Source organism: Apiospora aurea (genome assembly GCF_038362705.1).
Source record: "Apiospora aurea strain CBS 24483 chromosome Unknown utg000001l_segment0_segment0, whole genome shotgun sequence".
In the NCBI taxonomy this organism is placed as follows: Eukaryota; Fungi; Ascomycota; class Sordariomycetes; order Amphisphaeriales; family Apiosporaceae; genus Apiospora; species Apiospora aurea.
Genome location: NW_027117388.1, coordinates 1,928,300 through 1,950,116, shown reverse-complemented (window position 1 = coordinate 1,950,116; position 21,817 = coordinate 1,928,300). Strand labels below are relative to the sequence as shown.

Here is a 21,817-nt window from a genome sequence, read left to right as displayed (position 1 = left end):
CACGAAGGCTTTCAATATGAGCCACTCCAATAGATTGGATACAACCACACAGTCCTGAACCAATATGATAGGCTGCTTGACCAGCCGTCGCTGAATATACCGACACACCCACTCGGCCGTGGTGGTGCCTGAAACTCGGGTCTAGAACATTTGACGTGTCCTCACGCCAGCGCTAGGACTGCGCGCGGAATCCTCTTCTCGTTTGGCGGGTGTGCCTTGGAGGCGCATGCTTGCTGCTTACATACACCCAGCCTACTTATACGTACAGGTATGTACCTCACACTAAGTAAATTGGAGGAAGGCCATGCTTTCTCATCCGTCAGCTGTTTGGCCTGCCTCTTTTCAGGCCTCAACATCTTTCTCTCTTGAATCATGTCAACCCCACGCTCTGTCATCCATCTCTGCCTTCGATCAAGCGCCCCATCAGGCGCCTAATACTAGGAATCATCATCTCGTTGCGTTCAAGCAGTCCCGTAATGCGACGGGGGAGAATGGGTGACATTCTGATGACATCACCGGCCTGCGAGGATCTGTCACAGTACCAAAACACCACGCGCACCGTCCTCGAAACGTAAGCTTTCGCTCCGTCTGTCTGTCCTTCCCCAGACTGCTCATCGCAAATATGCAGGCTACTATGCGTGTCAGTTATCGTGGCATACGTGCCGCAATACATTGGCATCAAACGGACTGGTACTAAGGGCATATCGCCTTACTACGTCCTCAACCATGGCCTCTTCTCCACGACCACGCTAGCCCTCCGGCTCAGCCATAGCGTCTCCTTTCCAGCTTTCACCTGCGTAGCGAGCCACCAACTATGGGGTTGGGAAAGCTACTCGGCGCTATTGGGCTTTGTGGAGGTCATCGTGCAATGGCTCTGTTCAGTCGTACTGTAGGGAACTCCCTCTCCATTCCTATGTGGAATTTGGCACGTTGAATGATATACTGACAGCGGACGCCAAGCCTCACGGTCTTTATCCGCTATCGGACTGTGCCTCTCGTCACGGCTCCGGGTCCGAACGAAGCCCGAGCCCGTAGAATGTCGGACTGGCTCCCGGAAGAGGCGCACGCGCACAAATTGACGTCCGCTCGGATGCGACTCATACTTGGGACCTATGCTGCAGTCATCCTGCCCATCTCGTTGGGCTTCCTTCTCGTGGGCGCGTTGCCTTCGTTTTCGGACCACATTCGTCACTCAACCTCGTTTACCGTAGTATGGGGCATATGGATCACGATTCTGTGCGTGGCGGATGCATTCCTGGTGGTGTTCCAGTTTATCAAGCAGATGAAGACGGTGGGCCGCCTGGGAACCCGTGGATCCCTCAGCATCACCTCGATTGCCATGCAATCTGTCGCGCTGGTTTTCCTGTCCGTGTCGCAGTTCTATAGAACACGGGGGAATTTCGAGCTACACAGAGAGCGACAGCACATGACCGTCGGGAAGTTCCTAGCGCTCTTCTTCTATGTTTATGGATGTGTCAGCGTCGATGTCATGTATTTGGTGGCCGGCCTCGGCTATCTGGTTCTTTTTCAGCTATGTCTCCTGTTTGACTGGAACGATCTATTTAGCAGACGGTTTGGCCGAATTAGGCTGTTGTAGTGCGGGTTGATCCTGTCGCATGGGAGGATGTTGGAGATGAAATAGGTACCGGTGCAACGGTCATTAACCTAGCCTTAGCCTAGCCTAGAATTCATGCAAGTCAGGTCGACCAACATTGCCAAGACGCCTTAGGTGCAGCAGGAAGTTCCCTCAGACAGCATGCTGTGTTCTGCCTGAAGACCTCTCTCACCTTAGCGAGAGATGATCAAGCGACACCTTTATAGCCAGAATATGACAGTGAGTGAATATTGAGGGATATCATGAGATTATGAGATCGGTCGGTTGCACACGATACAGTGCGGCGGGGGCGATCTCTGGCGATTTTGAAACGGCACGCAAACACTTTTAGCGGTATCGTGTGCGTTGCAGATCCGAAAAGACGTTTCCTTTGCACGCACCAAGCAGGGGGGAAGATCAGATCAACTCCAGACCTCGCAGGCCTCGCAGGCCTAGCAGACCTCGGGCCAGGCTGGCAAGAAGTAGCGTTGCATGCAGGCTAGTCGGTTCTGTCGTGGGCGTCGTGGGCGTCGTGGGCGTCGTGGGCGCCTTCCTTCCTTCCGGGCCATCCCCTGGCACTGGGGCCTTTGGGCCTTTGGGCCTGCATGCCCTGGAAGGCCTGTCCATGTTTCACGCTCAACTGTCTGGCCGCGCCCATGATTGGCCCAATGGCCAATTCTGCAACCCCTGGCGATCCCTTTGCCAGGCCCTCACGGCGGCCCTCCCTGCTGGGACGCATGCACTGTCGTGAGATGATGGCGCGTCATGTTCCCCATTCATAATTTGGTTTCTGATTCGAGCCTTCGACGTCCAAACCGCAGCAACCTGTCAAATTTCCACGACTTCTGCACAGCCAGAGACGGGAGCAAATTAGAAAAACAAAGGAAACACGAGAAGAAAAAGGAAAACCTGCTAGAGTCAAAAGATCTTCATAAGGGTCTCTCCAACCAGATACCCGTCTTCCCTTGATCCTTGCTCCTGCTCTGCCTTTTCCTCCATAATTTTTTTAGAACTTGCCGTCGATGATCATGGTTTCGCGCCTCTGCCAGTAACTTCACGCCATGTATAGCTCCGGTCCTAGATCCTATCGTCGACTGGCGCTCTCCGCAGCTCTTCTCTCGCTCTTCCTCGTCTCCTGGCTCTACCTCCCCGCCACCCGCTTGACCCGGCAGCAGCTCTCCACCGCCCTAGCCCACGCTCACAAGAACCCGTGGGCGGCTCCGACGACGACGCCGCAGCAGGACCAGGAGCACACCAATGCCCGCATCGAGCTTGTCGTCTCGTCGGTAAAAGCCGAAAACACGTCATGGATCGCCGACAATTTCCCCCATTACCCAGCTCACATCTACGTGGCCGACGATCCCTATGCTCCATTGACCGTCAAGCACAACATCGGTCATGAGAGCACAGTATACTTAACGTATGGGCTGAACCCTCTTCTTCATCTGATCTCATCCTGCTTTCCCAAGGTTCTGGAAAGTTCGTAAGCTAAAATTCAACATGCAGATATATAATTGATAATTACTATAAGCTGCCCGACGTGGTCATTTTCATCCACGGGCGCAGATACCAATGGCATAATGAGGATCCCATGTATGGTAAGTCTCACTCACGCACACTCACCCTTTCTCAGCCCCGGTGCGTCCTGGGGAAAACCATCGACATAATTACTTACCCCCACCCAGACGGCGTCCCTGTCCTGCAAAAATTCCGGATCCCCTACGTCCTGAGCCACGGGTTCTCGACGCTGCGCTGCTCCTGGCTCCTCGGCTGCCCGCTCGAGATGAAGCCGAACCTGGACGCGGCGGCGCGCTGGGACGACCCGGCGGCGGACCAGCGGCTCAAGACGGAGGCGGCCTACGCCCGGGCCTACACGCAGCTGTTCCCCGGGCAGCCGATCCCGGAGTCGGTGGGCGTGCACTGCGGCGCGCAGTTCGCGGCGACGCGCGAGCGCATCCGCGGCCGCAGCCTCGAGGACTACAAGGCCTACCGGCAGTGGCTCTGGTCGACGGAGCTGACCGACGAGTTCAGCGGCCGCGTCATGGAGTACTCGTGGCACCAGATCCTCGGCCAGCCCGCCGTCGACTGCCCCAACGCCGGCACCTGCTTCTGCGCCAAGTTCGGCCTCTGCGACCTCAAGTGTGAGGAGCACGGCTGCAAGGGCCGCTACTTCTTCAACTTTGGCGAGCTGCCTGCCGAGTGGCCGGAAAAGGGGACTGGTCAGAACGGGTGGCCGTCCAAGTTTTGGTATTTGTATGATGTATAGACCAGCGTTGGGTTGTTGTTTTTTTATCTAGGGAAGAGGGGTGAAGCTGGGCACATGAGCTCCAAATGTTTATATAAGCAGCGCGTAATCAAATGAAACCACGGGCTTCCAATCCCTATACATACATACAACATGACATTGGTTCGGCAGTAGTTGTTGATTTGCCGATGCGGCGTTGGCAGGATCTACGTCGTTTGGGGGAAAGAATGCGGGGATGACGCTTCGGCTCTTGGCACCGAGAACTGGCCATCGTTGCCGTCTGTTCGGTATTGCAATGCACCGTATGTAGATAAGGTATATGTATAAACCTTTCAAAACTTCATGTATTGGTTGCTCGTCGTGTATTTGCCCGCACTCAACGCGAATCGTCCTTGTATAACCTCCCGACCGCTAGGGCTTTCACGATGCTCGGAATTACACTTCTGAGCATAGGATTGGCGGGTGCTCTGGCCTACCTGTTCTTACTATACCCTTCTGTAAACCCACCCACCGACTCCTCTCCTGCACACACCTAGCCACAGACTAACCCATCCCAAGCTCCAGCAAACCCTCAAACTCCGCGCCCACGGCGCCCGCCTCCCCCGGGCCCCAAAACAGCCAAGACCGGCCTCGCCAAGCCATGGCTGTACTTCCGCGAGCTAAGCACACAGTACGGCGACGTCGTCTCCGTCCCCGGCCTGAGCAGCGGCCCGACCACCATCGTGCTGGGCTCCGCGCGCGCGGCGTGGGACCTGCTGGAGCGGCGGGGCGCCGTCTACTCGTCGCGGCCGCGCTTCGTCGTCGGCGGCGAGCTGCTCTCGGGCGGCCTGCGCGGATTCATGGCGCCCTACGGCGACTTCTGGCGCCGCTGGCGCCGGCTGCTGCACTCGGGCTTCATGCAGCGACGGAGCGCGGCCTACCGCCCGATCCAGCGGCTCGAGAGCGCGGTCCTCGTCCACGATCTGCTTAGGGACCCCGCAGGGTTCCGGGGACATCTGGAGAGGTACGCGGCTTCGGTCATTGTGCTGGTGACGTATGGGAGGCGGGTGACGGATGTGGCGGGCGATGAGGTGGTGAGGCGGAATATTGAGGCGATGGGGAGGTTGACTTCTGTCAAGTAAGTCTATTTCGTACATATATCCCCGAGATGGATGGCCGGGTATGAGAGCGGACAAGGACATGTCCAACCCTTCCACGGTTACAGGTGCTGAGCCTTATCCCCATAGCATCCCGGGCAAATACGCCGCAGAGAGGCACCCAGCGCTCAAGTACATCCCGACTGTTTTTGCCCCCTGGAAGGCCGAAGTGCTCAAGCAGCGCCACAAGGACATACAGCTGTATATGGATCTCTTAAACGATATCAAGGACAAGGTTGCGAGAGGCGTCGCAACGCCTTGTTTCACGACGCATCTTCTCGAGGAGCAGGAAGCTCTAGGCATGTCGGATTTGGAGCTCGCATACACCGCTGGCTCGCCATTCGGCGCGGGTATCGAAACGGCAAGTTGGCTCCAAACCACAAGACCCGATTGACTGATGTCTACTAACTCGTCCGCCGGCCATAGACAGCAGGAACGCTCGCAAGTTTCTTCTTGGCATGCGTCAAGTTCGGCCACAACCTCATCCCGCGGGCCCAGGAGGAACTCGACCGAATTGTCGGGCGGGATCGGCTGCCTACGTTTGAGGACATGGAAGAGCTGGAGTACATTAGGGCTATCGCGTCCGAGACACTTCGCTGGCGGCCCGTGGCCGTGCTGGGCGGGACGCCGCATGCAAGTACGGCCGACGACGTGTATGATGGCATGTTCATCCCGAAGGGGAGCACCATCATTGCCCCATTATGGACGAGTACGTATTTACTGCCCCTACCAAAGCCAGGACCGAGCATGTAGTGACCCTCCTTCCCTTTGTAGTCCATCTTAACGAGAAAGACTTCCCGGAGCCACACGAGTTCAAGCCGGAGCGGTTTCGCGAAGAGCGCGACTTTCCTGGTACCCTTGGCCACACCGCGTTTGGTTGGGGTCGCCGTATCTGTCCGGGCATGCATCTGGGAGCTGCGTCGGTAAACCTCAACATCGCTCGAATCCTGTGGGCTTTCAATGTGTCCCCGGCCAAGGACGAAGCTGGACAGGATATCAATGTCGATATGTAAGCCTTCGGCTCATGGACCGTACGAGACTGCTTGGACCAATTGCTGACATTTGCCCTAGCTTTGCGTTTACGGACGGGTTTAACTCGAGCCCGCTCGCGTTCCCTTGCATGATAACGCCGCGATCGGCGCATCATGCAGATATCGTAGAGAGGGAAGCTCGTCAAGCTTTGACAGAGCTGGCGGCTTACGAGGGTAAAGCAGAGCATTCCTCAGGGAGGTGATAAGAACACCGGTAGCCACCTTGCAGCTTTGTCAATGTGGAAAGAAGCTTTGATCCCAGAATCTCCAGCATGCCTAAAGGTTACGAGTACGATCAGCCAATGGATGTTTGATATGTAAGCTTCGGTCACAGAGTGTGCATACTTAGAAATTCCGTCATCCAGATATTCATTGAATCATCTATACATTGACAAGACTTCTCAATGAGCTGCCATGTCATCTAAACTAAGTGGCATGTTTACCAGCTTTCATCCGATACGGTCTAGGTATCTATAACCATTTCGATGCCATGACGTTTTCGCAGATGATCTCATATACATCTCCGTGCCCCGCCAATTCTTGAGAGCCGACTATGCCGCCCAACCAAGCTTCGACGTACTGCCTAGTAGGTCTAGAACTCGTAGCTCTGGGTATTCCTACAGCATACGCAGGAAGGGTCACTTTTGAGCGGACAAAGCCCAACCTCCTGGGTGAATGCTGTTCAGCAGGCTTAAGTCCACACTACCTAAGCAGGTCCTTGCTGCTGCCCTCCTCTACCCCGAGGAGCGCCGCCGCGCCCACCTCTTTGGCCTCGGCCTTCTCCTCTTCCGCGACCGCGACCTCTACCTCTCCCACGGCTGTTGTCCTTAGCATTCAGATTGGGCGGAGGTGGTACTGCGCCGTAGATCGCTCCGTTACTCTGTCCAGACGATTGTCCCTGCGCAGGGTTGTAGGATTGGCCGGCATGATGCGCTTGACCGCCATGACCGACCGACTGCCAATCGTAGCCGTTGCTGGCCTGGTATCCTCCTTGGTGAGCCGGCTGATGTTGCTGCTGCGGGTGAGCGCCAATGGGGGCAGGCCGATAAACCAGGCTAGAATGCTGCAGGTGTGGCACCGCATTCCCGGCGCCTCGGCCACGGCCAGGGGCGTGATGGTTTGCGCCAGACATAGCGCCCCGGAACGACCCATTCAGGGGAGGAGGGGCAGGTGCATCGCGGTAGGTTCCTCCATTCCTGCCACGAAGTCCTCCTGAGTTTCCGCGGTTTCGCTGGAACGAGTCTGCAATCCTGTGGCCTCCAGCGTTTGCCTGCTTGGGGATCGCCAGGAAGTGTTTGCTTGTGGTGTTCAGGACAGTCTTCGCAGCGACTGTTGCTCCACGGAACGGAGTGCAGCGTTCGCCCAGGGCAGTGCCGCTCATGAAGGGCTGGTCGAATACCACATCAAGCATGTGGTGGTTGCCAACAGTGCTGATACCAACAACTGTTCCCTGAGCACCAGTCTTCACCTTACCAGAACCGGCAGCGTAGATAACACGGTCACCCAGAGAGAAGTTCTGATCGCCAAGCCGTTGCTCAGCGTCCTCAATGCGCAACAACACATCGCGCGGAGCCTTACGTTTGATGAACAAGTCCTCTCCTATGCCACCATTGAATTCTTCAATGAGGCCATCGACCGCTTTCTCAACTGCCTTGACAACATTCGAGTCGAGCTGTTCCGCATCCAGGGGAACCTTCTCAAACTTGCTGGTCTCCACCGTCTTGAGCCATGCACCAATTTCTTTGACCTTGAGCGTGGCCTCCTCGGGTGTCATTCGCTTGAAGAGATCCGTCTCGCGCAACTCATTACCCTGTGGGTTTTGCATCATTCCAGCAAATAGATCGGGGAATTTACTGGCGTATTGCGCGATAAGGGCTTGAGCGGCTGAGCTGTACTCCCATCCACGAGGGCCCTTTCTGGTATAGCCCAGCACCTTCAGCTTTCGACCCTCAAATTTGAGGTTAAGGCCCAGGTTGACTTTCATGTTGCCAACGGTGTAAACGAATAGGGATGATGTGATCTTGCTGAGGACCAGGGGAGAGACACCGATATTTTTAGCAACGTTGACGGCAGTCTCGTAGTTACCGAGACTATCCCCGGCTGCCACAACTGGTTTGGCAACGGTAGAAAAGCGCGCGGCGTACTTGGACTCGTGCGGAACGAAGTCCTGACCCTTCGCTTTCGGCTGTGGTTGGCGGTCCTTTGGGTGATGGAATGCCATCACTGTCTCTACCAAGCCGTCCTTGTGACCGAGGACTCTGGCAGGACGACCATAGTACAGGAAGTCTTGAACCGTTTGTCCAAGGAAGAAGACATTGGAGCCCAATGGGAACTCTTCTTCGATGGGCAACGCTTCTCTTTCAATGAAACGTTGGTCCTCACTCACGACCTCGTCTACTATGACCTGGGCAGCATGGTCCTTTTCTGTCCCGGGTATGTATCCATACTCCTTGACGAGGGCACCCTCTTTGGTCTTTATCAAGCCCTTCAGCATATCAACTTGCACCGTGACCTCGATGGGACCGATGACGATTCCAAGTCGCTTGCTGTAGAAGTTGCCAAGTTGGGCCGCCTTTTTCTGCCAAGCCTGCATTTCTGAGCCGTCCAAGTGTCGCTGCACAATCTTTCCTTCGGCATCATGTGTGTACTCGTAATCGCGATCGGTGACGGAAACGATCTTGGCCTCCTGTAGGAAGGGGTAGCCAACATGGCATGTTTGTCCCAGCTTCAACTTGGCCGTTTCGATGCTGCTACGCATCTCAACATCCGAGAGCGTGACGATCATGCTCTGGTTACGACTGTCTTGCTGGAAAACATTGACTCCATGGTAATCAAGACTGGCAGTATAGGGCAGCGTTGCTAGACTTGGGAATCCAGCCAAAGCCTCGATATTGAGCTTTGCGCCATCCAGAAGGCCTCGGTAGAGCTTTGCGCCGTCCGCGGTAGGGAGATCATAGATATTCTCAACGCATTGGCAGCCGGGTATGTCGGGGAACACGCCAACCATAGAAGAAGGATACACGACTGGCTGAGCTGTAGGGTCGTATGTAAACTTCAGCGACACACCAAAGTCGTTTCTTGCTTTCTCATCGGGTGAGAGTAAGTCGTTCTTAGTGGCCATGGCCTCAAGCAGTCGCTTTTCGTCAATGAATGGGATCTTGACGATGGCCTCCCACTCCATCTTCTTGCCGTTCATGTCAAGCTCGAAATCCCGTGGGTAAAAGTCAATGATCGGCGACTTGGGATCCGTCATTAGCGGGTGATACACTGCGGGAACAATGCTTTTACTGCGATCCGGCAGAACACCCATCAGCTGCTCATAGGGGCGGAACGGCTGGCCGAGTTGGAAGTCCACGTCAGCGTTGAAACCCTTGCAGACATCTAGGTTGTGTTAGTACTAGTAGATAGAACGCAGAATTTTCGGGGATGACTTGCCTGATATCATTGGAGAGTAATGGTATGCGTAGAACCAGGGCCACGAGGCCACACCGCGATAGTAGTAGTACAGTACCCACTGCAAACCTTGGACATAGTTCTCACACAGCAGGCGCAGCTCGGTTTCCTTGGATTCGGGTGTCCACTCCTTGAACTTGGAGCTGTAGTACTCGTTCTTCCATTCGCCGAATTTCTCCTTGTATTTGATCGCCATCGAGTCCTGCGACTCGGTTGCTGAAACGTCGATTACTTGCGCAGAGTCGTACTTCTTCATCACACGGTTGAGAGCGAAGCCAGCCTCGACTTCCTCGTCGTCTTCGTCATCGGCATTGCCATTCGCCTTTCCGGGGAGCGAGACAACGAGATGACGTCGACCTTCATCATCGTCGACTGTGCGCCACTCGAGTCGCATATCGCCAGCCAGATCCTTGATGAACTGACGATCGGCAGCGGCAAGTTCGGTGCCCAGATCCAAAGGATCCTCGCGCGGCTTCTGGACGTATTTCTTGACCTTTTTCCACAGCTCCTTCTGGGCAGAGGTCATGATCACCTTGCCCTTAGTCTTGGGCATCTCTTCGCCCTTGGCCTCGGCCAGCTGCTTGCTCCTCAACCATTTCTGATCGGAGTTTTCATGCTCAAAATGACGATTCTCCTCCTTGGACAGCTGGTCCAAGAGCAGTCCAAGGCTCTGGAGGTTGATAACGCCTCCCTCGTTGATATAGGCGTCGCACTGCGGCAGAACCTCCTTATATATGCGAAACATGGTGGCCAATGCACCTTCGTTGATGTGCAAATGGGGTAGATTGGGCAAAAAGTCGTTTCCAACGAAGAACGCCATGAGAATGAAGTCGTCTATAACCCGCTCCATGTCGAAGGGGAATTTTGTGGCCCCTTCTGCCTTCAGCTCTTGGAACTCCAACTCCAGATACTCTCGAACAATGCAAAGATGCATCAGGTAGAAATTCTGATGCTCCAATTCCTTCGATGCCGATTTCGAAGCGCGCCCAAATGTGACTTCCTCTCGAAGCAGACAAAAATGCGGGTCGTGGGTCAGCAGGCCCAACATGATGAGATCGGCATCAAGACCGTACAAACAATGCCGGACATTGTGATCGTAATCAGGCTGCGCTTTGGCATTGCGGATATACTCCATGATCTTGTGCTCTCCTTCTCCGGGGACTTCGTGGCCAGACAGAACAATGTCGCAGCCCTGCCAATCTGAGTCCTGGGTGACCTTCTTGTTGATGAAGTATTTCAAGTGCCGTGTCAGCTTGGCCATGAATTCTGTGCCAGGCGTGATGCAGTTGCTGTCGAACGGCGCTTCCTTGGGCATTTCCACGCCCTCTTTGATCGCCTTGTCCCGGGCCTTCTCAGCATCGAGAGCGGTTCGGAAACGACGGGCTCGTTGCTGGTTCATCTTGGCGCGTGGGGCAACACCATCAATGGCCATGAAGAAGAGCTTCTTCGGTTTGATCTTTCCGAACAAGTGTTCGATGTAATTGAAGATGCGGATGAACATCTCCTCCTCGGTGAGACGAAAGGTTGCGTCATCTGAGTCCTTGTGCGTACAGTTGTGTATGATACCGTTCATGTCCAGCTAATCGCACCACAGTCAGTTTCCACCTCATCCAGACGAACATGTGTGCAGGCCGGCCTACGTATAGATTGTCGAACTCGGGAATGCGATTCTCGGCGATCAGTTGCGATATCGCCGGATACCGCTCCGAGAGCCATCGAAAGAACTTGGGAACACTGCGGTCAAGTCAGTCGCGGCGTTATCATTACACTTGGTAGGTAGGTTGAGCCTATACGAACCCCATCTTGACCAAGTCGCATGCGGTCGCAAAGTATAGGAGAGGAAATCTCGGGCAATAAAGAAGGAGCGTTGGAAGAAGCGCGTCAAACGAAGCTTGAAACGAAACAACTTTGCGCAGTCCAGCTGGGATACAGGAGGGTGATGCAAAAAGAATGAGTCCTGTCAAAAATGCGAAGACGGCAGACGAGACAAGGTCCAAGGGCCTTTTAGCGGTACGGCACGGGAACGGATCTGGCCCAAAAACGCCTTGCCTTGCGAAGGCAATTGGAAGATCCTATAGAACGAGAAAGGTACAGCGAAATCGCGCAAAATCCAGGTAGCGTTCAATTGAAGCATTTGAAGCACAAAGCAACAACACCACAATATGAAACGGAGGGAGGGGAGGTAATGTAATGACGAGAGTATGTATGTAATGAGGTTGTCGCCTCTTGATCGCTCTCGCTCGTATGACGAGTGTGACTCTGACCTGTGCTCCTCGCAGAGTCGGGTCGGCGGCGGGCAAGTGAATGGGCCTAGTGCGGGTCCTTGTAGCAGAGAGAAGCTAGGTTGTGCAAGCAGGCTGTCAATCAACAATGACCTTTTCCGCTGGGCGATGAATTTGGCGGACAGATTGCCAAGGGTCGGATCTCCAGATATCAATCAGGGAGCTTGGGCCAAATGCGCTGTGCTATGCTTACTTCCTTACCTGCCTTATTCCATAAGACGTGCGGGGCCAGCAGCCGTGCATAACCTGCAGGCACTTACATAAAACCTCGGCCAAGGAGCGGCGGCACTTTACGCGACTGGAAGCCGCGTTTTCTTCTTAGAGCTACGCGATCGATCCATCACCCACCTTCCTTTCGTTTTGCGCGTTTACCATTTTCGCCAACTGACTTGGAAGACCAGCCCACCGACGCATACCAATCGTCTTCAACCTCACTCTCCCGGCCAAATCGTAACCCCCAGCCCAATTGGGAAGTTCGCCAGTTTCAAAAGTGACCAAACTGCTCCCACCATGGCTCCCGCGCAGGTTGCCGAGGACCCTGATGGTAAAATCCCACCACCCAAAACCAGACAACGAAAGCTGCAGAGCTAACTCGCCTTGCGAATAGTCAACATGACAGGCCAGGACTCCGAAGACGAAGAGCAACGATTGATCAACGAAGAGTACAAGACCTGGAAGAAGAATGCGCCCTTCCTCTACGACATGATTCTCAGCACCGCTCTGACCTGGCCCACTCTGACCGTACAATGGTTCCCCGACGTCAAGGAGCCCGAGGGAAAGAACTGCCGCATTCACCGCGTGCTGATCGGCACCCACACCGCCGACGAGAAGCCCAACCATGTTCAGATCGCCGAGGTCGAAATCCCCAAATCCATCAAGGCGAACCCTCGCGACTACGATGAAGACCGAGGCGAGATTGGAGGCTACGGCAAATCCGACAAGGGCACCATGAAGTGGAACATCGTCCAGCAGATCGACCACCCTGGCGAGGTCAACAAGGCTCGCTACTGCCCGCAGAACCCAGACCTCATTGCCACCCTCACAGTCGACGGCGAGATCCTCATCTTCGACCGCACCAAGCACAGCGTCAAGCCCGACGGAACAGTCAACCCGCAAATTACCCTCAAGGGCCACCAGGACGAAGGTTTTGGTCTTTGCTGGAACCCTCATGTCGAAGGTTCGCTGGCCTCGGGCAGCCAAGATCAGACAGTTCGTTTGTGGGATTTGAAGTCCCTGGAGAGCGGCAAGACCACCCTCGAACCGGCCAAAACTTATACCCACCATACCAACGTCGTCAACGACGTTCAGTACCACCCTATCTCCAAGAACTTCCTGGGTAGTGTGTCTGATGACTTGACACTACAAATTCTCGACTTACGGCAGAACTCGACATCCCAATCGTCTCTCGTGGCTCGTCATGGCCACAGCGACGCTATCAATGCGCTCGCATTCAACCCTACGACGGAGGTCATTGTTGCGACAGCTTCAGCCGACAAGACTATTGGTATTTGGGATCTGCGTAACGTCAAGGAGAAGGTACACACGCTCGAGGGCCACCAGGATGCGGTGACCTCAATCGCCTGGCACCCCCATGAGGCCGGTATTCTTGGCAGTGCCAGTTATGACCGACGCATAGTTTTCTGGGATCTAAGTCGCGTTGGCGACGAGCAACAACCAGATGACCAGGAAGACGGACCGCCGGAGCTGTAAGTTTCCCGCAATTGCTTTGTTAGGCATATCACTGACTTTGACTGCAGTTTGTTCATGCACGGTGGCCACACCAACCACCTGGCTGATTTCAGCTGGAATCTCAACGACCCTTGGCTTGTAGCCAGTGCCGCTGAAGACAACATGCTACAGGTGTGGAAGGTCGCCGAATCTATCGTGGGCAAGGATGAAGCCGACATCAACTTGGAGGAGATGGGCCGTTAAAGGGCAGGCCTCGCAATACTGCCTCATTATTATCTGCGCAATCTGGCCCCATCGCCAGCTAGCAAATCTATTCGAGGATGCTCTTTATTAGTTTGCCTGGACTGTTCTTGAACTGCCATAACGGTATCGTTGCGGACGGAACTTCAGAAAATAGGGGAGAAGCAGAGGGGCAAAAAATAGTCTACTGCTAATGGGCGCGAGAAGCTATCCATCGCAAGGCTACTGCATTGGATATGCAGCTACCGGAGGTGCTATGAGATATGGGATGGTTCGAAGGCGATGCGCAGCATGAAGCGTGTTTATGGTGTTTTGATCTTTGGCTACATGCCATGGACCTCATTGCTAAATTTCTCCGTGAGCCAAGCAGCAAGTAAATACATGTACATTGTGATACCAATCTTGAGCTGCTTCTCGTCCTTACTCCCATCGGGGGCCTCGCTGCCCGCCGAGTAAAAGTTGGTTGATGATATTTCGCTTGTTGGTGGCCCCCTTGTCCCCGTGCCCTACCACCGTTCGCAATCATGGACCTCTAGCTTAGCCACGACTCCACCAACATGTCTCACCGCTACATACGTCCTTCAGCTATATGCTGTCTTAACGACCAATCCTTCATCCAATCATAGGATCATCTACGATCCTTGATCAACAAGCCCGCTTGGCTTAGTGGTAAAGCGCATCACTAGTACTGGGAGACTGTTCTTCATCTGAAGAGGTCCACCGACGACATGATGAGATCACTGGTTCGATTCCAGTAGTGGGCACTGAAACATTACTTCTTTTGCCCTTTTCTGCGGCACCTACTCCTCCTAGCGGTTACACAGTTTTCATGTCGGTCTGATGGGCTCCGGAATGATCACACCACCACCACCCCTTTCGTAGGTGCGTACGGGAAGCAAGCGCAACCAGCCCTTCCACGTCGTTCGATATGCGTACTCAATGCATGAAGTACTTCAAAGTGTAGATATATCTGGCTCCGCCCCATCAGTTCAGGGCGGCTGAATCTTTTTTTGCCTATTCAAGTCGACTCATCGGATAGATCTAATGACTGATCTGGCTTGTTTGAAGCGTGGTCTCTGCGCGTCGCGATGACAGCCTAGATCTAAGCATGTGGGCTTCAATCATGTGGCATTCTATTTATTTTTACGTCCCAAGGAACAAGTAGCAACGGTAGGAAAAGATCAGCTCACGTGAAGACCATGTTGGATGCGTGTGTGTGCGTACAGATCGTGGTCAACGGCTCTCAGGGGCCGGCAGCACTAACACACTCTACATTGTTGCCGGAGGCTGTCGTGGCATGTTACGTATATTGATTGACACACTCAATACCTTGTCTCACTGGTTTCGGTTGCTTGTAAGATTCACGGTCGGGTGAAGGTGTTATGATCTGGAGAAATAGGGGCTGGAAGTTGAGCCTTCTCAAAGGAGATCTTGTAACCACTTTGCTGCGTGCCTGGATACGAGAATCGTCTGGCAGGAATACAACAAGAGATCCAGCAGATGAAGCAGTATATTAGTCCTTAATGTCCTCCTCCTACCTACCGCACTTGAATCAGATAAAAGACCCCCGGGCCGTGGCTTAGGGGAGCCCCCGGGATGCGGAACCGGGTCGGCCCCCGGCCCAGACTCACTCGGTACTCCGTTCGCTCATCGCTCGGGGCGACGGCAAGCTTGGTGCACTACAATCACTTTAAATCTTTGATTGTTCGTAAGGGAAGCGGATCTCGTGTGCTACTCCCCAGCCATTGTTGTTGTTATGGTTTTATTCCAACGAGCCTAACCCCGCGGTTTCACCTACGACCCTTCACCCTTCAACTCACCTCGTTGGGGGCAAACTGCAGGGCAAACCCATTCACGACCTGGATTTGCATTGGGTTTGGCATTTGCATTTTGTTTGGCCCTTGTCTTCAATAATCCGCACATTCCCGGACCTTCTTTGCCTTGCAAATCGCAGGTCTCGCCAGAACATCACGACCTTCTCATCTTGGCCCGTTTTGACGGACCCCCGCACCAACACCACTCGTTCCTCAACTTGTCCACATGCCCAGCCAGCACTAGCTGTACTCATCCCTTCCGTTGCTGCCATCATGTCTTCCCAAGACCAGGGAAAGACAGACGGCGGAGGCGGCCCTTCCTCCCCTCATAAGCCCGCCACCAAGAAGAAGCCGAGCGTGGCCGAGATCCATAACAGACTCCTGGAGTTTTCACGCCAGAACCCCGACATGAAGTTCACCACCCAGGACTTTGCCAATGCCCTCCGCGAAGTGGCCCGGCGCAAACAGGCGGCCGAACTGATGACAAACATGACCGGTGTCTCTGTTGACATTACTTCTCCCCAGCTTCAGAGCACAGAGCCCAAGGCAGCTTCTTCCTCTAGTCATGACCAGACCACTCAAGATAAGTTGGCACAGTACTACCGGCTCGTGGCGCCTGGCCAGTCAGCTTCAGCGCCGGCTACATCCACAAACTTTGGACCAACAAACCTCGATGCCAATCAGCCTATCAGCATCAGAGACAATGATGGTCGTCAATTTGGTTTCTTGATGAAGCAACAAGATGTTGATCGTATTGCTCAATCGCCCAGGATAGGCAGTGCTGGAATGCCAACCAAACCGAACTCTGCTCCGCCCAGACTCGACTCGGTCGAGGCGACTGGTTCGGTTGATGCCGGATCTGGCGCATCATCTGATCCCGATGCTAAGCCTACACTCAGCCCCGGCCAAGTCGTCGTGTCAATGCGGCCCCGTGGTGATCCTGCTGGACCTTCAGCTACGACTTCTAGTCCGGCCCGCGCTCTGGTCGCGAACCTCGGTTTTGCAGCCGCTTCCAGCGCCGCCGGAAACCGAAAGGCACCTCCTCCGGCCCTCAACCTTCCGCAGCCCTCCAGACCCGCGGCCAAGCCCAAGCCGGCCGCCAACCACTATATCTCTATGGTGGCCAAGACTGCCACGGATATGCAGCCCGAGAACATGGAGAAGGTCGAGGCCACCATGAACTGGGGCAAGAGCCCGGCGCAGCAAGTCGTCATGCTCAAGAGCCCCGTAGCCACGTTGTTCTGGGAAAACAAGAAGAAAGAAAAGGGACTGCCGTCTATCATGCAATACAGCGTGGATCCCATTCCCCAAACTCACCAGAAGACCAACGATCAGTCGAACGACTACACCCTCGAGACTCCGCTCACAGCCAAGTTCGCAAAGGAGCAAGACAAGACCAAGAAGGAGGAGCAAGCCAAGAACGAAGAGGCTGCATCTATATACCAGCCCGACGTCAATGCCCTCTTCGAGAACCACAAGCCCGACGACGCTGCCTCCAAGAGCGAGAAGGGAAAGAAGCCCGGCGACGCTGCTTCCAAGGACAAGAAGGGAAAGAAGGCCACCAAGCGCACCCTCAGACGACGCGCCGCCAACGGGATTCCGCAATCCTACCGCATCCATCTGGCCCTCACGACCGGCCGCAGCCGCCCCTCCAAGCGGTTCGACATGCTCGAACAGCTTTCGGCAAATTTGGGACTCATCGTCGAGGTCTGCAAGCACTTGCCGCCTGCCGATCTGCTCAACCTGTACAGCGTCCACCGGACCTTCCACGAGGCCGTCAACCGGTTCTTGCGGTCGTCCATCCGGACCTGGACAGACTACAACTGCCCGGAAGCTGCCCTCGTCTACAACTGGCGCAGTGCCATGTACCGACACTTGACCATTCCCGATCCGGCTGGCCGGCCGCTCGCGTCGCCACTGACGCCGTTCGGTTTTCATCCATACCGCCCCAAGAACAACGTTTACAAACCTAGCACCTCATCCGACAATGCATATCTCGAAAGCCAAGGCATCGACACCAGCAAGCGCAAGGGCAAGGAGAAGATGGTGTACTCCGACGACAACACCAAAGCCGACGACCAGGGATCCTCTGAGGGAGGAGATCACGAGATGATTCGCTTGGTCCCCACCCTCAAGTGGTACGCCATGTGCTACAAGCGGCAGGAGGCAGCAGAAGACATCCTCGCCCACCTGGCCCGCCACGGCCACCGCACGCCCCCTGGAACCTCGACCTCGCTCCTGAAGCTCTGGAAGCTGCTGGCGACGCCCACCAACGACGGGCGCCGGGCCATCATCCGCAGCGAGGCCCGCAACAACCACAACATGGACTGCAAGTGCTGGATCCTGAAGGCCAAGGCGCGGCTGGACCGGGGCCTGGCCGTGCCGCTGCTCAAGAACCTCGAGCGCATGGCCCGGATCGGCGCGCTCGGCCTGCCCGAGGCGGTCCAGGGCTTCACCGACCTCGACCTGGCCCGCCTGCAGTGCTTCTTCCTCAAGCTGGACCTGCGCTTCAACGACCCCATCTACGGGCCCGAGTGCACCGACCTATCGGACCTCATGCTCGGCCAGCGCAGCCTCGAGCCCCTGCGGCAGCTGCTGTTCGGCGAGCGCTACCGCACCATCGACCAGCTGATCGCGCTCAAGATCCGCTACGACCTCGGCTGCGCCTGGACCGTGGTCCCGCCCGCCCCCGACGAGGTCCTGTTCCGGCAGAACTGGAAGCTCATGGGCGTGCCCTTTGCCGACTGGGGCAAGACGCACCTCGAGTACTGGGGCGAGCGCAGCGGCGGCCCTCTGTCGTCCATCTGCGATCCCCGCGACCCGACCGTCAACCGCAACCACATGATCCACGTCACGCAGCTCGTGGCCGAGGAGTCGAAGCGGCGCGACCTCAAGCTGGAGCAGCACCTGATCCCCCTGACGCTCTGGGGCTGCATCGACTGGAAGACGGGCCAGAACCTGCACCCGACCGAGTCCGAGATCTACATGCACGACTCGGCGCACAAGAACCGGCTCATCGACACGTCCCAGGAGTTCACGCGCATCGAGATCCTCAAGGGCCGCTGGTACAGCCTCAGCACCGCCGAGAGGCAGGAGGTCCTCGACGCCCAGCTCAAGCGCGACGACTTGCTGCGCAAATGGGACAACAACCATATGTGGAACCCCCAGAAGCCCACCGACCAGGACGAAGAGGCGACGGCAATCTCGCACGCCGTCATGCAGCCCATCACCGGCCTCACCGCCCCGCCCGAGATCCCCAGAATCGACGCCGACGCGCTTCTCGGGAACGTGGCCGACGACTCGGTCGAGACGCCCGGGTCCCTCTCCGCGGAGTTGATGGAGCTGGAGCGCATGGACTATTCGGACTTCAACAGCGACTCAGATTCGGACTCTGAACACGGTTTGGGCAGTTTCGAAGAGGATGAGAGTCCCTCCAGCGGAGCCGGCGGTGAGAATGATTGGAAGCCAAAGACCCCCGATAACTGTGATCAGCTACCCCAGTCGTTCAAGCAGTCCGTCGCCGAATACCAACGACGTAAGGCCCGTGCCACTACCTCATCTCCGTCATTCACGGATGGACTTCCCATGATGCCCCACGGCCGGACAGACCCGACCCCTATCCCCGGCAATGGTGTCGGTGATGGCGGCGCTGGCCCTGCTGGTCCTGCTGGCCACGACGACCCGATAATGGACCAGAACTATATCAACAACGTCTTGTATGACATGGAAGAGCAGCTGTCGGACAGTGACGAGAGCATCGGCTACGACGACTCGTGGGACTACTTTGATTGGGAAGTTGCGCCCAGATACATCTGGAGCTTTCTGGACCACGTCAGGGGCGATGGCAGCGAAGAGACCGACGAAGAGGATGCCGGCCCCAGTAACAGCAACTCTGCGAATGCCGAAGAGGAGACGGTTGAATCGGCTTGGGCTGCTCTTCAAGAGGCTGAAGCGGCTGCTATTGCTGCTGGCTACCGGCACATCCAAGCGCGCGATGATGGTGATGATTAGCCGACGTTGTGTCTGTTATTCAGAAGCAGCAACGTCTTGTGGTCGTGTGTTTAGGCTAGCAACCACCAGCTTGTTCTAGCATCTGCTGCCTTCAGTACCATATGCGACTATTTCTGACTGGTACCGAAATCCTGGCAGAGAGAGAAACTTGCTGCAATTATGTATTGTATTGTACACTAGACTTCCGCGAATTTCGGAAGGATTGTCTTGATGATTATCAATGTCCATCCAGACTTCCGAGACAGTGTAATGTGGGGGGACTGTCAGAACGAAGTTGAAGCAATGGATGTCATAAGATGCAAATGAAAAGGGAGTGGATTTGCTCGATTGTCTAGGAACATGAAGCTCAGGAAGGATCTGTGGCAAAGAGAAGCAGATCAGAGTGGTAGTACAGACAGACAAATGCAAATCAATCAGGAACCCGAAAATGAATGAACCTCAATTAAAATCATGGGTCTTGCATGGAGGGCCCGGGCGATACAGTATGCCAGCCCTGGCCGAACCTTGCCGTCCCGTACGGACTCGTAGAAATCACAGTCCAAAGGCTTCGATCTTGGTAATTTCCATTCAATGCTGCTGTCATTCTCTTACATTCAGCACTTCTGGCTCGACTGACAGTATTGTCTACATTCCCATCGTACAACTACAAGCACCCCTTGTTGAGCTGAGCTGCTGCGCCCACGAAACGCCTGATGTGAGAGGAAAATACGTCTTGGTAAATAAAGTATGTTGACTTGCATCAGTTCATATAAAAGGCATGGTCCATCATAAGCAGAGGATTGAGACGGCGATGCGATGCCCCAACCTTCGATCTACATGTAGAGACAACCACGCAGCTGTGCAAGAAACTGCATGTAACCAATCCAACCTGCACTCCCCGACTCCACCACTCCCAGGCTGTGCCATTTTATGTAATTGATTCCTTTTGTGGGCGAGGAGTGACCATGAACATGAACAAGAATTGAGAGACTTTAATGACAGGCCGCAGTGGCAACAAGGTGAACAAAAATTGTGACGGAAAAAATAACCAACGTGATGAAGGAAACGAAGAAGAGAAAAAAGAACGGACGCAGAGAAGAAAGACCAAAAATTTGGACAACTAGTAAAAAGAGGCCAAGGATATACCCTTTACACTCCCCGCGCTATGCCACCAAATCCATACCACAAGAGTAACCATGTACAAAAGCCATCCTGTCCGATAATGAGGGTATCTGGACAAGGTCGTGTATCGTTATAAAGTGCAGACCAAGGTGACCTACAGAGGACCCAAGTCATGATGACTCTCCAACTGTGTATCGAGGATGCTGCCGATGTTGTTGATGTGCTGAGACTCTACTCGATAATTCCACTTTTGTCTTTCCAGCGAAGCCCCCCAAAGTAATTTTTGGTTATACGCAACCAACACGCCTCCCCTCCCTATCCGAATCACAACCTTGACTCCCCCTCCCTTCCAGTACCAAGTTCTTCCAAGCCTGCCAAATCATCGAAAGTCTGAGTCCAGAGAGATGTACTGCCAAGATGTCGGATGGCTTGCCATCTGCTGTTCATTCAAAGTACATCCCCCAAAATTAGTGACACGTAATATCAATGTCGTCAAAACATGGTGTATCTCCACAACCGCCTAGCACCTGACAGTATCCATGAGAGTTAAACGAACACGACCCCAGATAATTCAAAGGACATGCAAGGGGCCATATTGCGGGGCTGTCAACAATCCCTTTAAGCCGGAGACTTGTTAGGGGGAGCACCCGCGCCGTTCTGGCGCGCATCGCCTCCGCTCACAGAGAGACCACCAATGCCAGTGGACAGGAACGAGAAAGGGTCGTTCTCATTCTGGTTCGAGTAGAAGTTATTGGACGGGCCGGCGGATGCGGGGCCGTTGCTCGCCGACTGGAAAGCAGCCTCGGCAGCACGGCTGTCAAAGGGTCCGGCGGAGTGAGATCCAGGAGCAGGGCCGAAGTGAGTGTTCAAAGAGGGGTAGGGAGCTGCGCCGCCACCAATGCCGGAAGGAAGGGCATAGGTGCTGGGAGGACCGCCAAACTGCTGGCCATAACCGCCGCCAGCACCAAAGGGACCAGCAGCCGAGGCAAAGGGTCCAGGTCCGGGAGTACCAGCCATTGAGTTGTTGCCTGGCATACCGTAGCTTGAGCTGCTGTCCATGGGCGAAGGGTAACCGGAATCGGCGACAACGGCGGCACCGGCTCTGCTCGCGCCGCAGCGCAGGCAGCAAACGTTCTTGGCGAAGTTGTGGTAGCCGCAGACCTCATTGCCACACTTCCAATCACCAGCACGGAAGGGAACAACGCCGCCACCACCCATACG

General features: G+C 55.1%; 7 protein-coding genes across 7 annotated transcripts; 5 read left to right on the top strand and 2 right to left on the bottom strand.

Annotated features, from left to right (window-relative positions):
* Positions 1 to 476: 476 nt before the first annotated feature.
* PG986_000617 (uncharacterized protein) lies at positions 477 to 1,597 on the top strand (the record flags this gene model as incomplete). The annotated part of the gene is made up of 3 exons (XM_066836839.1): positions 477 to 571; positions 629 to 889; positions 961 to 1,597. 3 exons carry the CDS (start codon positions 477 to 479, stop codon positions 1,595 to 1,597), a joined length of 993 nt encoding a protein of 330 aa, XP_066705732.1.
* A 1,058-nt stretch (positions 1,598 to 2,655) lies between these two features.
* Positions 2,656 to 3,860, top strand: PG986_000616 (uncharacterized protein; the record flags this gene model as incomplete). Its single annotated transcript, XM_066836838.1, has 2 exons — positions 2,656 to 3,014; positions 3,101 to 3,860. 2 exons carry the CDS (start codon positions 2,656 to 2,658, stop codon positions 3,858 to 3,860), a joined length of 1,119 nt encoding a protein of 372 aa, XP_066705731.1.
* Positions 3,861 to 4,264: 404 nt separating this feature from the next.
* Positions 4,265 to 6,209, top strand: PG986_000615 (uncharacterized protein; the record flags this gene model as incomplete). Its single annotated transcript, XM_066836837.1, has 6 exons — positions 4,265 to 4,336; positions 4,382 to 4,956; positions 5,066 to 5,325; positions 5,409 to 5,684; positions 5,750 to 5,984; positions 6,047 to 6,209. The coding sequence occupies 6 exons, from the start codon at positions 4,265 to 4,267 to the stop codon at positions 6,207 to 6,209; spliced, it is 1,581 nt and encodes a 526-aa protein (XP_066705730.1).
* A 499-nt stretch (positions 6,210 to 6,708) lies between these two features.
* On the bottom strand, positions 6,709 to 11,261 carry PG986_000614 (alkaline phosphatase d; the record flags this gene model as incomplete). Its single annotated transcript, XM_066836836.1, is given in 5 exon segments — positions 6,709 to 6,809; positions 6,823 to 9,387; positions 9,418 to 11,038; positions 11,100 to 11,193; positions 11,257 to 11,261. 5 exon segments carry the CDS (start codon positions 11,259 to 11,261, stop codon positions 6,709 to 6,711), a joined length of 4,386 nt encoding a protein of 1,461 aa, XP_066705729.1.
* Positions 11,262 to 12,251: 990 nt separating this feature from the next.
* On the top strand, positions 12,252 to 13,673 carry PG986_000613 (Histone acetyltransferase type B subunit 2; the record flags this gene model as incomplete). The annotated part of the gene is made up of 3 exons (XM_066836835.1): positions 12,252 to 12,285; positions 12,349 to 13,447; positions 13,499 to 13,673. 3 exons carry the CDS (start codon positions 12,252 to 12,254, stop codon positions 13,671 to 13,673), a joined length of 1,308 nt encoding a protein of 435 aa, XP_066705728.1.
* Positions 13,674 to 15,757: 2,084 nt separating this feature from the next.
* Positions 15,758 to 19,495, top strand: PG986_000612 (uncharacterized protein; the record flags this gene model as incomplete). The annotated part of the gene is made up of 1 exon (XM_066836834.1): positions 15,758 to 19,495. One exon carries the CDS (start codon positions 15,758 to 15,760, stop codon positions 19,493 to 19,495), a length of 3,738 nt encoding a protein of 1,245 aa, XP_066705727.1.
* Positions 19,496 to 21,214: 1,719 nt separating this feature from the next.
* PG986_000611 (RNA binding protein) lies at positions 21,215 to 21,814 on the bottom strand (the record flags this gene model as incomplete). Its single annotated transcript, XM_066836833.1, has 1 exon — positions 21,215 to 21,814. The coding sequence occupies one exon, from the start codon at positions 21,812 to 21,814 to the stop codon at positions 21,215 to 21,217; it is 600 nt and encodes a 199-aa protein (XP_066705726.1).
* Positions 21,815 to 21,817: the final 3 nt, after the last annotated feature.